We start from the raw sequence: 19,130 nt of genomic DNA, 5'->3' as shown, positions 1-19,130 counted from the left end.
ATTAGTCAAATTCTGCACATGAACAGAATAGGTCATGCCCAACAATTCAAACAACAGCATCCTCTGAAACAAATCAATAGTGGGAATTAAGAACAAAAATTACATGATTATTATAATGGGGGAGTTTAACTGTCAGGATTTAAAGAGACGATATTGGCATAATTCAATGGGAGCGTTGCTCACGTCCTCACAAACCACACCACCTCGTCAGGCCAAGGGGGCGGGATGAGGTTAGTAGGTAGGAAATGGAGGTGCGGCATGAGGTAGGAAGAGGGGATAGGTGACAGGAAGAACAGGTTCGGGAGGCGGAGACGAGTTGGACTGGTTTTGGTATACAGTGGGGGGAGGAGAAGTTTTGAAGCTTGTGAAATCCATATTGATACCACTGGGCTGCAGGGCTTCCAAGTGGAATATGAGTTGCTGTTCTTGCAACCTTTCGGGTGCCTTCAGTCTGGTACTGCAAGAGGCCCAGGATGGACATGTCGTTTAAAGAATGTGAAGGGGAGTTAAAATGGTTTGCGACTGGAAGGTGCAGTTGTTTGTTGCGAACCAAGTGAGGGTGTTCTGCAAAGCGGTCTCCAAGCCACCGCTTGGTTTCCCCAATGTAGAGGAAGCCACACCGTGTACAGCGGATGTAATATACCACATTTCTAGATGTGTAGGTGAACATTTGCCTGATGTGGAAAGTGATCTTGGGGCCTGGGATGGAGGTGAGGGAGGAGGTGAGGGGGCAAGTGTAGCACTTCCAGCGGTTGCAGGGGAAGTGCCAGGTGTGCTAGGCTTGGTGGTGGGGTGGAGTGTGGAGTGGACAAGGGAGCCCCGGAGAGAGTGTTCTCTGCGGAAGGCAGACTAGGGAGGGAATGGAAAAATATCTTTGGTGGTGGGGTCGGATTGTAGATGGCAGAAGTGTCGGAGGATAGCGCTTTGCTACATGCAGAAAAAGAAACACAAGAGAGCGGAAAAGCGGTGAGAGGCCTCAGGTGTTTTCACTGCAGTAAGGTCAGACTCACAAAGGCATACTGCTGATGGCTTAAGAGAGTCAATGCGAAAAGAAGATGTGGCAACAGAGGCTAAACCAGTGGGATTACTTGAGGCAGTGAAGGAAATCATGAGAGAACTGAAGGCGCTGCAGCAGAGTGCACAGTCTAGTTATGGTCTGTATCATAAGATAACGCCCAATCTTGTCAAAGACTTCCTCTTGTTGGGTAAGATTTACTCAGGTCGAACAGAGGGCATAGGTAAACAAGTTAAAATATTGAAATATACAGGACATAGCCCGTCTATGATAAAAAGAAATGAAAATATTTGCACTCCTTCTGAAATATTGCCTGAGAGACTGCTAATCTGTGAAATCAATAGAGAGAGGAGTACCGCTCCCTTGTGTAAGATCAGAGTAGAAAGTCCAATCAAGACTGGGGATGTGGTAGTGGGGAAGGATTGAAAAATTGGCTGTTCCTGGAATACAGTTTATTCGTGGAAACAATACAGCTGGATCACAGGTGGGAGTGATACCCACTGTCGTGTAAAAGCCGAGAGAAATCCAGGAAATGTAGGCGTTTAAAATAAAAGTAAACTGGAGGTTTTCCAGGCTGTGTGGGGACAAGATCCTGCAGTCGTAACTTAAAGCAAGAAAGGAAAACAAAAGACAAAAATGAGCGAATTGATGGCCAGTTAGTTGACGCTCAGGTTCATGCAATGGTAACAAAAACCCTAAGCATGTAGAAGACTAGGCAGAGGTGTTTGGTTCTGAAAGATTAATGGAGTTGCAACAAAAAGATGAGACAATAATAGATTTATATCATAAAGTCTAATTGGAAAAGGAATCAGACTATATTCCAGAATGCTATTGCCTTAAGGATAAAATCTTAAGGTGCAAATGGAGGCATTAGTAGGTTGGTGCAGATGGGAAATGAGTAGAGGTTCACCAGATTGTGTTGGAGGTGTTGTATAGATATGAAAGACAGCGGTTAGCAAATGAATTGCCAGCAGTAGGATATCAGGGTGTAAGGAAGACTCAGGCTAAGGTCGAGAAGCATTTCTGATGGAACTGGATTTCATCATGATGTGGTTGAATTTTACCGCACATGTTATGCGTGTCAGATGGCACAGGCAGGAATAAATCCGGAGCCTTTTGTGGCAAATCCCACATTTGGTTGTGCAGATTCCCTGCCTAAAACCACAAAAATAGAAGCCAGTATTTGCTAACCACAATAGATGTGTCTACCAGGTTTCTGGATGTAATTCCATTTTTGAATGCAAAGGCAAAAAAGGTGGGTGCAGATGTTGCTTGCTTTTTTTACCTGTTATTGCTTAGCCAGGGTGGTTCAGTCCGACCAAGGCACCAATCCTACTGACAAATTGTTGAGGGAAGTCATGGGTAGTTTAGCCATCAAACACTGTAAATCAAGTGCATACCATCCTGAATCCCAGGGAGCATTGGAAAGATAGTATCAGAACTTAAAGTCCATGCTGAGAGTCGATTGTCAAGATTAACCTAATTATTGGGATAGAAGTATCCCATTTATATTATTTGCTACTGGAAATGCTACAAATGCATTGACTCAGTTCACTTTGTCTGAACTGATATTCAGACAAAAAGGAAGAGGGACTTTAAAATTAATGAAGGAAAAGTTGATGGGTCCAAAACCAGAGATTTCACAGCTGAATTATGTATCTGAGGGGGAGAGAAAAATTAAACAGAGGCTCTGAATTATCTACACTGCAGGTGAAGGTAGAACAGCATCTGATGAAACAAGGAGCAGATAAGAAATCTGAAAGTTGCACATTTGTTTGTCAGGATAAAGTATCGGTGTCACTAACAGTGGTAGGGTATTTCTTCACAGCAAGTTCTAGTTGTCCCTACACAATTCAGAACATTTTAATTCTTTTGAATTATCTGGTAAAGATGCCAGAACGAAAAATATATATTACTGAGTGTGTCATGTGAACATGCTGAAACACTACTATGACAGGGAAAGGTAACAAGAGAAACAGGTATTACTTACTACCACTCAGAGTGAGGAATCAAATCGAGATGATTTGTATTTTGATGGGCCTCAGGATAAATCAAATAATGACGAATTCCATTAAGGAATGGGAAATGCTCGTGAGCGAAATGTCCCAGGAACAGACAATTGTTGAAAGACTTTTCTTACAGTGGTATGAGGACCGAGACAGTAATAAGATGGGGAAGACTATAGTGCGTGAGGTTGTATAGGGAATGTTGTGCCGACAAAGCAACACATGTACCGGCTTAATCCTCTTAAAGCCACATTAAATCAGCAGGAAGTGGAAGTAAGCTCCAAAAAGACATCATTAAGACAAGTCAAAATGTGTGGACTTCACAGATTATAACACTTCCCAATTCCTCAACAATTATGAGTACATATCGGAAGTTCAAGGCTGCAACCAAATCTGATATTTACCCAAATCCAAGGTTGAAAGTCTTGTGGAAAAATTTGGACAAGCCAATTACATCATAAAGTTTGACTGACATCATGGTTACTGGCCAAGTACCTTTTGTTGAAGAGTTTGGTATTGAGTTGGTAATGCATTTTTTGTTCACACTGCAAGCAATACATTAGAGAGGATTATACGTATCCATCTCAATGCTTTGATACCTTTGGAAAAATTTGAACACATGGAGACCAGGTTATGTCATTGGAATCTCATATTACAAGTATTTCATTTGTAGAGCATACGTGTTATGGGTCAAGAAAATATTATTTATGAATGATTGATGCGAATTCCAAAGAAAGATGTCAAAAAGATAGAAATGGTGGTGTTCAATGTTGTACATGTGTAGAATGTGTATAAAACATGTAACTCCAGATTAATAAGCAATAGGTCTAGTAGTCCAAAGGAGTTAAGGTTTTATGGGGAAAAAATGAAGCCGTCTTTTCATAACAATGGCTCGTTTTTTTTCAAAGAGTGAGTTGTTGCCAGTTTGGGTCGAGTACTTGTGTTCAGGGACACAGGAAGTTAGAATTTGGTGTTTGTTAAATGCAAGAGGGTAAGCATTGCCTTACCCTTTTAAAAGATGATTTGCTGTTTCTGTGTAAAGCAGCAGAGCTAACAGCCCTGAGCTCGCAGACTCCTCTACGTCTTAGAGAAAGAAACATCGAAATAACAACAGGGCCAACTGCACGAATAGTTAATATTCCTGACTCATGATTCAACAGAGAAGGTACTGAACATTCCAGAGGGGAGGTAGCTTGCTATAATTTCGAGAAACTAAATTCAACAGTTTTTTTTTTAACAGAAGTGGGGCTTGTATTTATTGGAACAGCACACCATTAGAATCTTGCATTATTTGGGAATTTTTGGGAGCCAGAATGGACTTATTCAGTTTGTTAATAATTTAAATGATGCACTCACCATTAGAGTTAAACAAATAAATTGTGCCCTGTTGGTTTTAAAGTGTGTTGCAGGGATTAATTAGAGTTAACCACAAGAAGTTGCTGAAAGGCAGGTTACACCACATTTCACACACCTTTTACAGGTTACAGGGAGCAGTGTTCGTCTTTCGGTGCTTTGGTTTTTGTTCTCAGGGCTGGGATACAGCCTAAGCTTTATAACAACTGCATGAGAAGAAACAGCATCAAGCATAAATCTAATTGTCGCAGGAAAATCTAGTTATGGATATTGCAGGTTCCCCTGTCATTGACACCATCGATGCCACATTCTGTGTTTACTTTCTTGTGCAAAGAAAAGGACACCACATTGGAGCACAAGATCTTTTGCAGATGGGTCAGGGAAAGGGAATGAGAAACATTTTAAAAGTACACTTACAGACACACACGCACACAAATCAACACACACACACAGACACATACATACATTCACACACTCACACATGCACAAACACAATCAGACATGCATACATACACGCAAGTGCCATCACACATGCTCTCACACAGATATGTTCACACACTCTCTACCACATGTACACACATATGTTCCCACACTCTACACGACACACACATACTGTCATGCTCACACACACGTGGTCAGAAATCACAAAAGATCAGGTTATCATCCAACAGGTTTATTTGAAAGCACAAATTGTTGGAACCTCACACCGTCTTCGTTTGTTAGTGAGAGAGGAGTATCAGACAGATAATTTATAAGTAAAAGATCAAAGGTTCACACCACCGATGTCGGTGTATTGAACAAAGTTAATATGCTGTTCAATCTTTAATCAGATAAAAGGATTTAATTGATCAATGTGTTTGTGTAAATTCCAGAATTCCTTTCAATTCACAGTCCTGAGAGAACTAAAGAATTTATCAGCAGAACGAAGAGGGGGTATTTTACGTCAGACAATGCATGTTGAGTGTGAAGCCTTGTTTAGAATCTGTTTATGTTTTGGTTTGGAGGCAAACTGGATTTATTTCTAAAGTAGGAATTTATAAAATGCCACATTCATTGACTGTCTACAAATTGTGTGCTTTTTGAACAAAATACAATGCATTTGTACGTGCAAATTCAGCTCCCTGGCCTATCAGCCCTGCTGAAATATTCAACCTATTCATGATTGATCCTTTAGCACAGTACCATGTTTCCACTGCCTTCCCAAATTCCTTGACATGTTTAGTAACGAGGAATCTATCAGTTCATCCCTTGCGTATGTTCAGTGAATTGGTTCCACAGCTTTGTACAGTGAGAATTCCACACGGTCAGCAGTCTCTGAATGAAGATATTTATTCTCACCTGACTTCGATATTACCTGCCATCCAAGTTGCTGAAATGGAAAGCTTTCCTGCTGGTTTTCTGCCAACATCGGATCAGTTCCTTGAGACTGAAACATTCAGAAGGTGAGGGAGATTAGAATAGGACATTCAGGAATACAAGAGCTAGGATCAGAAGTCGGTCTTTGGGGTAACTGAGTCTGCTCCATCATTCAATAATTTCCCTACAGTGTGGGAATAGGCCCTTCAGCCCAACAAGTTCACACCGCCCCTTGAAGCATCCCACCCAGACCGATCCCCCTATAACCCACACACCCCTGAACACTACGGGCAATTTAGCATGGCTGATCCACCTAACCTGCACATCTTTAGACTGTGGGAGGAAACCATAGCACCCGGAGGAAACTCACGCAGACACGACGAGAGTGTGCAAACTCTACACAGACAGTCACCTGAGGGTGGAATCAAACCTGGGTCCCTGGCACTGTGAGGCTGCAGTGCTAACCACGGAGTCACTGTGCCACCCAGTTGATGACTGATCAGATCATCTTCAAATGTACTTTCCAGCCTTTTATCGACAAGTCCTGATTCACTCTCTGTTTAAAAACTTGCCTATTTCAGCCTTGAAAATTCTTAAAACCCGACCTTGACAGCCCTCAGCTGTTACGAATTCCGCAGACTCGCTCTCCTCTGAGACATGGCGTTCCTCCTCATTGCTTTCTTTAATGTGTAATCACTTGTTCTGAAGTAACGCTCTCTGTTCCTAGACTCTCTCACAAGCAGAAATAATCTTGCCATATCCAACCTCATAAATACACAGACAGTCTTCTATGTTTCCACAACATTGCCTCTTATTTGTCCAAAATCCAAAGACTACAGACCCAATCTCATCGACCTCTCCTCACAAGGCAGTCACCCCATGCCTAGTACCAGCTGAATAATCCTTCTATGGACTACCTACAATGCCAGAATATCTTTCCTGAGAGAAATGTCTCAAAACTGTTCACAGTATTGCAAATGCATCCTAACCAGGGCCTTGTACATTTTTAACAAAGCCTCCTTCTTTTGTATTCCATTCCTTTTGAAAACAAGACCAACAGCCAACTTTCCTTCGCTATGATGTGTTGAACTTGACTGCTCACGTATTTCTAAGTGTCAGTTCAAACCCACAGCAATGTGGTTGACTTTTAAATGGCCCTCTGGGCAATTACTTATGGCTATTAAATGTGTGCCTCGCTGCCAGTGTCCTCAAACTGTAAATGAATAAAAAAAAGTGAAGTACAAGGGCACTAGTGAGAGAGAGGCGCACAGGCAACGTCTTTGTAAGTAATCATCTCCTAGTTATAGAGTGCAATTCTGCAGGCAAATCTCAATGTGTGGTCTTACAAAAGTCTTGCATAACTGGAGTAGTCCGTACTTACATTTTGCACTCAGTGCCATTTGGCTTGTGTCTAACATCACGTGGACTATTTATAATGGGCTGGGCATAAGAATTGACGTGGGAAGGAATAGAGAGCAGAAGTGTTTAGAGAAGAGTAAAGTGCATAGAGGAGTGTCAGTTATTGTTTCTGCAGAATTGAGGACACGTAAAGTCTAAGGGTGACCAGTGAGCCAGATGCGCAGGAGCATTGTGAGTCTTCTCCTAAGGAACAGTGCTGCCCAGTGAGCAGGCTCCTCAACTAAATCATAATGGACATGTTGGGGAAGTGACACAGGATTACTTGCTGACAAACCTTTACACTTTATGCACGTCGACCTCCCCCAGCCCTGCAGTCTTCTCTGGTGTCATGCAATGTCCAGGCTCCAAAGTAATTCAGCTTTATTTTTGTTTTTCCAGTGGGGCACTTCATAACTGGCAGACACCACAGTGTTGCACTGTGACTGGGAACACAGGATGTGGGCCATTCATTCATTTGGGAGTGTGCCCCCATGAGGTTGTAAATCTTTCATCATTCCCAGTCTTCGAGCTGCCTCGACACTTTATATCAGGTCCTTTCTGATTTGGAAAGTCTCAAAATACCCCATTCAGAGGCGACCAGTGGCCATGGAAATTTTAAAAACACTGAGGCACTAAGAAGTGTCAAGAAACTTATTTTTGTCAGACAATCACAAACAGGCAATATAATAAAAACATGCAATTCTAAAGGTGTTACAGGAGAAGCTGTCTCTGAGGGATTTGCAATCGTGTCATTAATGATGAAAGAGGGAGTGCAGCAAATCTAAACTCGATTAACATCAGGGATGGCGGGACGACAGTATCAGGAGTGATTGGTACAACTTGGGCTGCAATAAACAGAGCTCAGAAAGATGAGAGGCCAAGAATCCTTCACAATGTTATTGGGAAATCTAGGCTTTATTACTCGGGCATGTAAGAAACAAGGAGGTTATGTTTAATGTGTATCAGACGCTGTCTCACTGGCACAAAGTGTAGCGTCTCTTTTTTGATGCCACATTTTAGCAAAGATGTGAAGATATTGAAGAGGGTAAGGCACAGGTTCATGATTATTGCAAAAGCATAAGGAGCCTCAATCAGGTGGACAGAATTGAGAGATGGAAATCACTTTTCAAGTAGAATGAAGAAGGTTCATTGAAGGTTTACTTTACGTTCTGAAATCAGTAGGAGTCCAGGCACAGATAAGATTGATGAAACACGGCTCCCATTGATGATATCATCACCAACACATCAACCCAGAATGGAAATCATTGGTGAAAGAGGCAATGGAGACACCAGGAGGGAAAGAAGAACGATGCTGCAGCTACTTGTTTTGATTGTGATGCACTACCTCGGATAAGGGTGGAGGAAAATTCAATTGAGGCATTTGGAGAGAATCAAATCTTCAGCTGACATGAGGAGAGGTTCGAAGTGAATTGTTCTTTTTCAGAGCCAGCAGAGACACAATGTCTGAATGGCCTCCTTCTGTGCTGTAGCAATTCAGTGATCCTTGTTACGGGCCTTGCTAAACCCAATCAATACATATGAAGGAGAGAGCCTAGACCCCAACTTTGAATTTTCTTAAGGGCAAGGGTAAGGTGGTCCTTCCCAGATTTGGATCAATTGATCAAACTACTAGGCTTAAAGGAAAACACATTTCATTCTTATACCACAGTCAAAATAAAAACAAAAAAAAAAGAATTTGCGTCAATTTAAGTCTCTTGAAATGGCTAAAAAGGTCATATATTCATTAATGCTCACTCATTAAATGTTCCAACGTGGCAGCATTTCATAAGCTCTCGCTTGGCACAGACAAATTCAGCCAAGCAGATTCCCTCTCTTGCTACCTTCTGCAGTCCAGGAGAAGGAACATAAAAAGAATAAATCTAACAGCAGAGAGAGAACTCGAGGCATTTGTAGCATCAGAGAGAACCGGATATAGCAGCTTTAAATTGGGGAAGGACTAACTCAACAGCTGAGAGCAAAAAAAAAACTAAAACTTGCGTCTACAAGAGCCTAACCCAACCCACACATGCTTCTTCTGACTCCATTTGATCCTATGGCTGTCACAACAAACACTTTACCGTTCTCATCCCACACCCGAGAACCAGGCACTTAGCCATGTATGACATACATTACAAGGGCATATCTAAATACCTCCAAAATATTATATGAGTTTCTGTGTCCAGGAAGCTTACAGGCAATGTGTTTCAGATAGCAAACACCCACTGGATGAAAAGTTTTTCCATCTCTGTTTAACCTCCTGGTAAATCAACGTCACCAGTTATTGATCCCTCCATCAAGAGGAAATGCTTTGTTTTCTATCGGTTACATCTATGCTCCTCATTGTTTGATACATCACAATGCGGTCCCGTGTTAATATGTTCTGCTCTAAGGAAAATAACCGCAGTATGTCCAATCCCTCCTCATTACTGAAACTCTCAAGTTCAGGTAACAGCCCAGCAATGTGCTGTCCTACCTGCTCACCTACTACCACATCCCTCACATAATGCGGATTCCAGAACTGCACATCATATATGAGCTAAGAACGAAGCAGTGTTTAATGCAGTTCCAGTATCGCTCTCCCTGATCCTAAACTCTAAGCCTGGACTCATAAATGTAAGCATATCATACGCCTTCTCAAACACGTTAAACACCTGGCCTGATAACCTGAAGGAATTAATGATCATACACACCAAGGACGGTCTGCTCTTCTGTTCTACCCAGAGTCTGATTCTGCACTTGTACTGTGAAAGAAAGTGTGTGTGCCATTGTCTTATTTCCCTCAATAAAGTGGGCATTGAGATGAAAAAGGTTGGGAATCATTCGCCTTGAATATATGTTGTTCCCATGCAACAGTTCATCATGCATTGCAATGCCTTGTTTGTCCTGTGCAAGGACATCTCATCACAGTTATGAAGATTGAATTCCATTTGTCATGGTCTGCCTTTGCAAATAACTGTCTACACACTGCTGCAATCTAAAACTAGCCTCCTCACCACTTGCCACCACACCAATTATTGTTTCACCTGCAAACATAATGATCACCCCTCTTAAATTAACTTTCAAGCCATTTATAAAAATCAGGATCAGTTAGGGCACCAACACTACCCATGGTGGGCACACAGACTTCAAATCATTTTAATAAATCATTAAACAGATAATATAAAAGAATTTAAACTGAGGTGGCGTATTAACGGTGAATATTGGCATGAGGTGTCAACAAATTATTTTGACCAACTTAATGAAGGGATACATTACTCCATTCTTCAACTCTTCTCTGAATTTCCTCTGGGTAACTGCATAAATAAAGGTGTTCGTGGCGCAACTCAGGAGCTGGAGCATGAAGCCAATCTCATTCACAAATGTTGGCAGCGGAACTGGATATCCCAAGTAATCAAATCGCTTTAATACGGAATAAGCAATGAACACCATCCATAGTGTAATGAAATTGCCAGATATAACAAAAAGCAAAATCATGGATTTCCTCCGACTCCCCATCTCTGGGTCACTGGGACTGTCCCCAGTTGACTGACCTAGGAGTCTCCTGCGGGCTCTGTTGGCTAATATAATATTTTTGACAGTCAATGCATTTAACACTAGAATCAAAACAAATGGAATGAATGGCGTAATTATGTAATGCATCAATTCAACGATAGTCCAGGCAATTGAAGTAATTACAGCATACATCACGCTACAAAACCATGGGGTATTAGAAAGCCAGTAACTACTTGAATACAAGAAACACCAGAAAATGTTCTTCAAACAACTCAGCACAGTCACTGTTCCTAAAACCACACACGCTGTTTTCTTGGTGCAATGTTTACTTCTCAGCTTTTGGCAGCAAATGGCTACAAACCGATCAAAGGTGAACATGACGGTGAACCAGACAGAACAGTCTGTGGCAGCATAAAGCATAACAGCATGGATGTTGCACAAGGAGACAAAATTCAGAAAAAAGAAGTCCTCCCGATATGCAATAGGAATTTGTCGTAGTATCAGATCAAAGATAATGACCAACAGATCTGCTCCTGCCATGGCCACCAGGAAATGAGTCACACATTTGGAAAGGCCGCACTTTCCTCGAACCAGGACCACTATTGCAATCACATTAACTTGAAAGGAGACAAAAATGATCATTTATTGTTCAGATATAATGCAGAAGTTTTTTTTTGTTTGTTGTAGCTTTATTTCCAGTGAAATATTGAAGCACATTCTTATTGGATATCCAATGACGTTGCATTAAACTGAAATGTTATCACAGAGCTGCTGTTTAATATTCCATGATGAAAAGGCAGGATTCAGACTTGAGCTCTCCAAACAGCAATTAATGTGGGAGAGGATACAATCTTTTGAATAATCATTAATGTCCCATCAGAAACTTCAAAGAAAGAAAATTGTACAAGAATCCAACTGCAGAACAAGTCAAAAGCAGAATATCTTGGTTCAACGCTGCACAAGGACACTTCCGGAGACAGAACAGTGTTGTTTGAAATCCTGGGCAGATTTAAACATTCATCAGCTACCAGCAAATTTAGGTTGCATGGTTAATAGCTGCTTATGTGAGGGATTCTAATAAAGTTTAAATTATCAAGTACCTGATTCTCAAAGAGATTTTATTAACTAGCTGAAAGAGAGATAAATTGTGATATGTTCACCCAAAAGACATGAATTCGTGAAACATGCTTAAAACAAAACCAATGTTTCTTTTTCCAGAGATACAAAAGGAGCAACTTTTCAAATTGGAGCCCTATTTTCTATCAAGAAAGAAATGTTGGAACAGAAATGAGCCAGTCAGAGTCTTTGATGTTCTGCTACATTCAGGTGGGTCATGGACAAATTTCATTAATTGCTCACGCACTTTTTTTTTAAATCCCATTCTCCTCCCTGCATTAGAAGAAGCCATTGTAACGGCAATTTAGAAAGAAGCAGAGAGACAAAGAGGATAAATGAAAGATAGTGAGAAAGGAGGAAGAAAGAAGAAAAGAAAGGAGGAAAGAAGGAAAGAAAGGAGGAAAGAAAGACGGAAGGAAGGAAAGAAAGAAAGAAAGAATGAAAGAAAGAAAGAAAGAAAGAAAGAAAGAAAGAAAGAAAGAAAGAAAGAAAGAAAGAAAGACAAAGAAGAAAAAGAAAGAAAGAAAGAAAGACAGACAGACAGTCAGAAAGAAAGAAAGAAGGGGGAAAATGAAAGAAAGAAACAAAGAACTGACAGGTAGATAGATGGAGAGACTCTTTTGTGCCTCGCAAGTGATATGACAGTTCTGAATTCTAACAGAAGAACGGAATCCTCTTGATGTCTAGCCTTTGCTCAAACGTAGGGAGGATCTCTAAATAAAAAGTGGCACAACGGTTACGATGAAACATGACTGTATTCCACTTTTTGAAACATCATCCACACGTGTAACTTACCCAGGACACTAAACGTGGCTAAAACTGGATAATAAATCTTCTGTAAAGCAGTAATCGCCCACAGAATCTTCAACTTGATCAAAAAACCAAGAGACATGATTTTCCTTTTACAAATGGTGGATATTTTGATGATCCTTGTCAAAATTTAGCCAGTTGTCTCTTTGAGAGATTGAGATCATTTCCTTTATTTATAGGAGGGAGAATTTATCAGATCAGAAAATCAGTTCCCAAGTTAATGGAGCCTAATTACACACACACGAATGAAAGTAATGAAATACACCAATTATTGTAAGAGAAATTTGTAAATAAAAAAAGTGATGCCCAGAATAGTTATTCCTAAAACTTCTCCCAAACCCAAACATTAGCCCAATCTGCACATGAATGGAGCAGCCCATATGCAACAAATCTGACAAAGGTATTTTCCAAAAAAATCAATATTTGAAAATAAGAACAAAATTTGCACAGAAAAATAGCTTAATGGGTGAGTTTAACTGTCAGTATTTAGATTGGTATTTTAGTATTGACATGTTACAGAAGAGTTTGCGATGAGGCTATAATCACTGATTTATACACTAGCCACTTCCCGGACTTCTTGACTGGAAATTTCATTCAAATAGCTATAAAAATAAATCCTTCGACTTTTTTCGCTGGTGGTGGGGTGCAAGTGAGTCTGCGTGTGGCAGCATTTATTTCTCATTCACAAAAATGTGCTGTTGACCTGCCTACTTGGTACAGTCCATGAGCTGCAGTTAGACACACGCTAGCAAGACCAAGTAGGAAGCTTAGAATACAGCAATAAGCAACTCAACTCCTAACTCCCTAAACCCTGTCAAGCATCTGCAACCTGAAATTCAGAAGAGTGATGTTACACTCACGATTTGCCTGATCAAGTGAAGCTCCAACACCACTTGGGGAAGCTTGGCGTGAATTAGGAAACAGCAGCTCGCCTGATTGGCATCACATCCACAAGCACCCTGTCCCTCCACCATCACCAGCTGCCTGCATCATCTACAAGATGTACAGTTGAAAGTTGAACAAGGTGATGACCAATAAAACAGAGATAAGGTTTTTTTTGTCTTTCTCATCAGCTTGCGAGCCTCAGATATCCTTTTCTCGAAAGGGAATTGATTCAAAATCAAAAATCAATAATAGAGAGGAAAGATAAAGCAACCTAAACATAAGCAAATTTACAAGCATCTGAAATTGTGTGAAACAGAACAGTAGCAGAAAATGGAACACACACCCCTTATGGCAAGATAAAGGAGAGGCCACAGTTGCTTTAAAGCTTTCTTCTGACTGCCTTCATGTAGGAAAGTATAAATATTGATGGGCATAATGGGGATTCAAGCACTAATATGAGTTTTTTTTTTAATTAGTTAAATAGTTCTTGAAAAGAAAAACACCCTGGATAAATTAAACAATGCAACAGTTAGTAATTTATTTGGATCTTATGGTAAACATCCTGGCATTCAAAGCAAAAGGAAGCAGAGAGAGTGTGTGCATTGTGTTTTTGACTTTCCTGAGTAAGTTTCACAGTGGTTATTGATTGTATCACAGCACACTGGCGAGCACTGTCAAGGTCTGAACTGTGTTGCAAAATGTTTGGGAGGCAGTGCGAGGTCGTGAAATAACAAGGTGTAGAGTTGGATGAACACAGCCAGCCAGGCAGCATCAGAGGAGCAGGAAGGCTGACATTTCGGGCATAGACCCTTCTTCAGAAAGTTTTTTCATGTTTCCAATCTTGTTCAGAGCTTCAATGTCTACTATTGAAGGCTACACCTACTGTCGACAAATGTGCGGAGGCAAACCACCAGATTCACACATGTGCATGCTTTGGATACTGCGCCTTATGGCTTAAAAGATGAATGTGAATGTGTTGTGCTCTTATTTGCCCGGTTGAAGTGGGCCATGGGTCTGGAAAGAATGTGAATCATTGATCCAGATTCTCAGTCATTCCTGAGATTTTCTGCCTTCACTACAAATTCGCAATTTCTGCCTAAAGTGAGTGATTGGTAAAAGAAGGCATGGTCAAACTGTGATGGAAACAATTGTCGGCAGAAGTCAGAAACATTGATGTGCATGGGTTAACCAAACATGAACAGAAGTCTGATCCCATCAGACTGCAATTGTACTATTTATAAGATTAAACTCAAGTCTGAAAAATCCATTTCATCGTTGTCAATGAGAAGCTAAGGATCATGCGACATAGAAAATGGGTGCAACAGCACGTTGTTCAGATCATGAGCCATTCACAAACATTTGATCCAGTATTAGTCGATCCTTTATCTTGACGCCACATTCCCCCGTCTCCCTATACCCTTTAAGACCGTCAGTGTGTTGAAACCTGTCCATTCCTGTCTTAAACATATTCAGTGAATTAGTTCCATAGCTTTAGACTGTGAAGAACTCCACACGCTCAGCCATCTCTGAGTGAAAACAATTGCTTTCAACTCATTTTTACATGATCTGCCATCCAAATTGATTGCAAATCTGTGGCTTTTCTGGCAACAGCAACTGGGTTGGATTGTCATGTTTATTCATCTTCCTCTAACTGAAATATTCCAGAAGGATGGGAATGTTGGAACAGGATATTCGGGACTGTAAGAAGTTGGCCTTTTGGATCGTTGACTCTGCTCCACCATTCACTGAAATCATCGCTGATATGATCATCCTCAACACCACTCTCCCCATTATCCTTAATCCTCTTACTGCTTATTTAAAATCATTTACAGGATGAGGCCATCACTTTTAGGAAGCATTTATTGCCCATCCCTCATGGCGCAGAGGGCACTTCAGAGTCAACCATTTTGCTCTAAGCCTTAAGTTAGTAGTAGTACAGGTCAGGTAAGGATGGCAGTTTCCATCCCGAAGTGACATTAGTGAACCAGATGGACAATTGCCAATGGATTCATGATCATCATTAAATTCTTAATTCCAGATATTTTACGGAATTCAAATTCCACCATTTAACACACTGGGATTCGAACCTGAGTCCCCAAACATTAGAGATAACAAGGTGTACAGCTGGATGAACACAGCAGGCCAAGCAGCATCAGAGGAGCAGGAAGGCTGACGTTTTGGGCCTAGACCCTTGTTCAGAAATTTCTAGACCCAAAGCGTCAGCCTTCCTGCTCCTCTGATACTGCTTGACCTGCTGTGTTCATCCAGCTCTACAACTTGTTATCTCAGATTCTCCAGCGTCTGCAACTCCTGTTATCTCTCCCCACCATATTATTTGGGTCTCTGCATTAACAGCCCAGCAATAATACCCTGAGGCCATCGCTACCCCATTTACATATCAGCCTGCCTCAACCTTGAATATACCTGGAAACCAGCCATGACAGGCCGCTGTGAAAAACAAATCCACAAATACTCTGCCCACTGACAGACGAATTCCTCCACATCTCTATCTTAAATATCACACTCCTCATTATGAGGTGATGTTATCTGGTCATAGACTTTCCCACACAGAGAAACAATTTCTCCCCATCTACCCTGTCAACACCTGTAAGATTCCATGTGTCACCTCTGATGTGCCAAAAACACAACGACTCTGGGCTCACCTCCTCAACATCTCCTCATAACACCGTCACCTCTATTCCTAGTATCAGCGAAACAAGCCTTCTGTGGACTTCCTCCTGTGCCAGGATATTTTTCCTTGGGTAAACCTTTCACTGTCCATTTTTATTCATTAATGGGATGAGGGTCTTGCTGGCTAGGCAGCATTTATTGCCCATCCTGAATTGCTAGAGGCCAGTTAACAACGAACTGCATTATTATGGGTCTGAAGTCACATGTACACCTCAATTTGGAATAAGCAATCATCACCATCCATAGTACGATGAAATTGTCAGATAATAAATAGCATAATCAATTACTTCCTCCAACTCCTCATCTCTGGGTCGCTGGTACTCGCCCCAGGCGTAAAACCCAGGAGTCTCCTCCAAGCACTGTTAACTAATACAATATTTCTCACTGTCAATGCATTTCATTGTAGAATCAAAATAAATGGAACAAATAGTGTATTGAACAATGCATCAATTCAAGGATGACCCAGGCAATTGAAGAAGTTACATTTGGATGCACTTGACAAAATCATGGACCATTAGAAAGCCAGTATTTATTGCAATACATGAAATACCAGAAGATGTTGTTCAAACAACTCATCACAGTCACTGTTCCTAAAATCGCACACGCTGGTTTCTTGGTGCAATGTTTATTTCTCAGCTTTTGGAAGCATATGGCCACAGACCAATCAAAAGTGAACATGACAGTGAACCAGATAGAACAGTCTGTGGCAGCATAAATCATAACAGCATGGATATTGTACAAGGAGACAAAATTCAGGAAAAAAAATCTCCTCCCAATATGTAATAGGAATTTGTCGCAGTATACAGGTCAAAGATAATGACCAACAGATCTGCTCCTGCCATGGCCACCAGGTAATGAGTGACACTTTTAGAAATACCACACTTCCCTCGAACCAGAATCACTATTCCCATCACATTAACTTGAAAGAAGAGGACAAGTATCATTGTTTATTGCTCAGATAGAAAGAAGAAATCATTTATGTTTGTTTTTACCTGTTCCCAGAGAAGTATTGAAAATCATTCTTGATGGGTATCCAATGTTTTTGCATTAAACTGAAATGCGATCACAAATTTGCTGTCAAAAATTGCATGCAGAATGAATGCAAAATATGTTACTTGTCAGAAAATGGAAAAACTGCGGTCAAAGTCAATGATAACTGCAAAGCTCAAAAAAAGAAAACGCAAAGCTATGTTTGACAGTGTAAACTTCACAATTTTTATAACTGTTCATGGATTGAAAGCATTAACAGAGTATAACTTGTTACACATGGGGGCAAGCTGTGAACATTGTTGTATAGATTGTTTCTTGACTAGAAACGAGCAATGAGAAAAGGTTGCAAAAGCAGCTGCAACAACATGTGTATTAATCATCCCTGGGAAGCAGTTACAGTAACAATGCAAACAATCATCGTCTTCAGTGAGATGACATGACAATTGCTTGGCGACCTGATGCCTTGTGACAAATGCGCTATTAAGACCTGCCTGCAAGAGTAATGCTTTGAAGTAAAGGGGTTAACTGCGGAGTAGGCTGTGTTAAAATAGTGATCTAATGTGAATGTAACAAGGAACAAAGGTTATTACTTTTGATGAGAAGGGAAGCTACAGACTTGTGGTCTCCAAAAGTGTAGGTAAGAATATATCAAATCATCAATAATGTCACATCACAAACTTCAAAGGGAGAGAGCTGTACAAGGATCCAACAACAGAATAACTCAATAGCAGAATTTCTAGGCACAGACTGTACAAGGATCGAAGTCTGGACACTTCCAGAGACAGATTACTGTTGCTTGAAATCCTGGGCAGATTTTTTTCATCAGCTACGAGATAAGTTGCATTGTATGGTTTATACCTGCTTATTTGAGGGATCCTGATAAAGTTTAAAATATGGTTTCAGTAATTGATTGTTTGGGAAATATTTTAATAGTTAGCTGAACAAAAGATAAATTGCAATTTAATTACCCACAAGACATGGATCAGTGAAACATGCTTAAAACAAAAGAAATGTTTTTCAGGAGAATCAAAATGAGTAATGTTGCAAACTGGAGGCACATTTCCTGTCAAGAAAAAGATGTTGGAACAGAACTGACCCAGTCAGAGTCTTTGATGTTTTGTTCTATTCAAGTGGGTCATCGACAGATTTTATTAGTTGCTCAAACATTTTCCTTTAATTCCATTCTTATCTCTGTTCTCGAGGAATCTATTTGAACGGCAGTTTAGAAAGAAAGCAGAGAGAAAAAGAGAATGAATAAAAGGTAACGTGAAAGGAGGAAAGGATGAAAGAAAGAAAGAAGAAAGATAGAATGAAAACGAGTCAAGAAAGATCGGAAGAAAGAAATATGAAAACAGACATAGAAACAAGAAAAAGAAAGGAAGAAGAGCCAGATTGAGATATATAAAGACTGTCTTAGTGCCTCGCAAGTGATATGACGTTAATGAATTCTTTTGAAGATTGTAATTCTACTTAATACCCAGTCACTGCCGAAATTTAAGGAAGATCACTAAAAAAAAAGTGGTACAAAAGTTGCGATGAAACGTATGATTATATTTCACTTTTGGAAACATCATCCATAGCCTGTACCTTACCCGGGACACTAAATGCGGCTAGGACAGGGAAGTAAATCTTCTGTAAATCAGTAATCGCCCACAGAATCTTCAACTTGATCAAAAAGCCAAGAGACATGATTTTCCTTTTGTAAGTGACGGATATTTTGATGACTCTTGTCAATGTTTGGTTGCTTGTCTCCTTGAGAGATTGAGAACCTTCCCTATATTTATAGGAGGGAGAATTCATCTGATCAGAAAATCAATTCCCAAGTTCGTGGAGCCTAATTACAACTACAAATGAAGCTAATAACAGCAACAACTTTTGTAAGGGAAATTTGTAAATAAATAAGGCATATCCAGCCCAGTTCAATCTAAACCCTCTCCCCGTTGCAAAACAATGATCAAATCTGCACATCAATGAAATGGTCCAGATCCAAAAATCCCAAAAACATATCTTCTGAAGCA

At 40.5% G+C, this 19,130-nt stretch overlaps 1 protein-coding gene across 1 annotated transcript; it reads right to left on the bottom strand.

Annotated features, from left to right (window-relative positions):
• Positions 1-10,341: 10,341 nt before the first annotated feature.
• On the bottom strand, positions 10,342-12,628 carry LOC132207343 (probable G-protein coupled receptor 139). Its single transcript, XM_059642683.1, has 2 exons — positions 12,532-12,628; positions 10,342-11,237 (listed from the first exon to the last, which is right to left on the bottom strand). The coding sequence occupies exons 1-2, from the start codon at positions 12,626-12,628 to the stop codon at positions 10,342-10,344; spliced, it is 993 nt and encodes a 330-aa protein (XP_059498666.1).
• Positions 12,629-19,130: the final 6,502 nt, after the last annotated feature.

This window comes from Stegostoma tigrinum, chromosome 45, assembly GCF_030684315.1.
Source record: "Stegostoma tigrinum isolate sSteTig4 chromosome 45, sSteTig4.hap1, whole genome shotgun sequence".
NCBI classification, from domain to species: Eukaryota; Metazoa; Chordata; class Chondrichthyes; order Orectolobiformes; family Stegostomatidae; genus Stegostoma; species Stegostoma tigrinum.
Note: the sequence above shows the minus strand (reverse complement) of the source record. Positions and strands in the feature narration are given on the sequence as shown.

What these genes read in the sequence shown, in the direction of transcription:
- LOC132207343 (XM_059642683.1), bottom strand. Translation starts at nt 12,628, where the DNA reads ATGTCTCTTGGTTTTTTGATCAAGTTGAAGATTCTGTGGGCGATTACT. An exon ending in AGCCACGTTTAGTGTCCTGG is followed by an intron (nt 11,238 to 12,531) that starts GTAAGTTACACG and finishes TCTCCTTTCAAG; the next exon opens with TTAATGTGATTGCAATAGTG.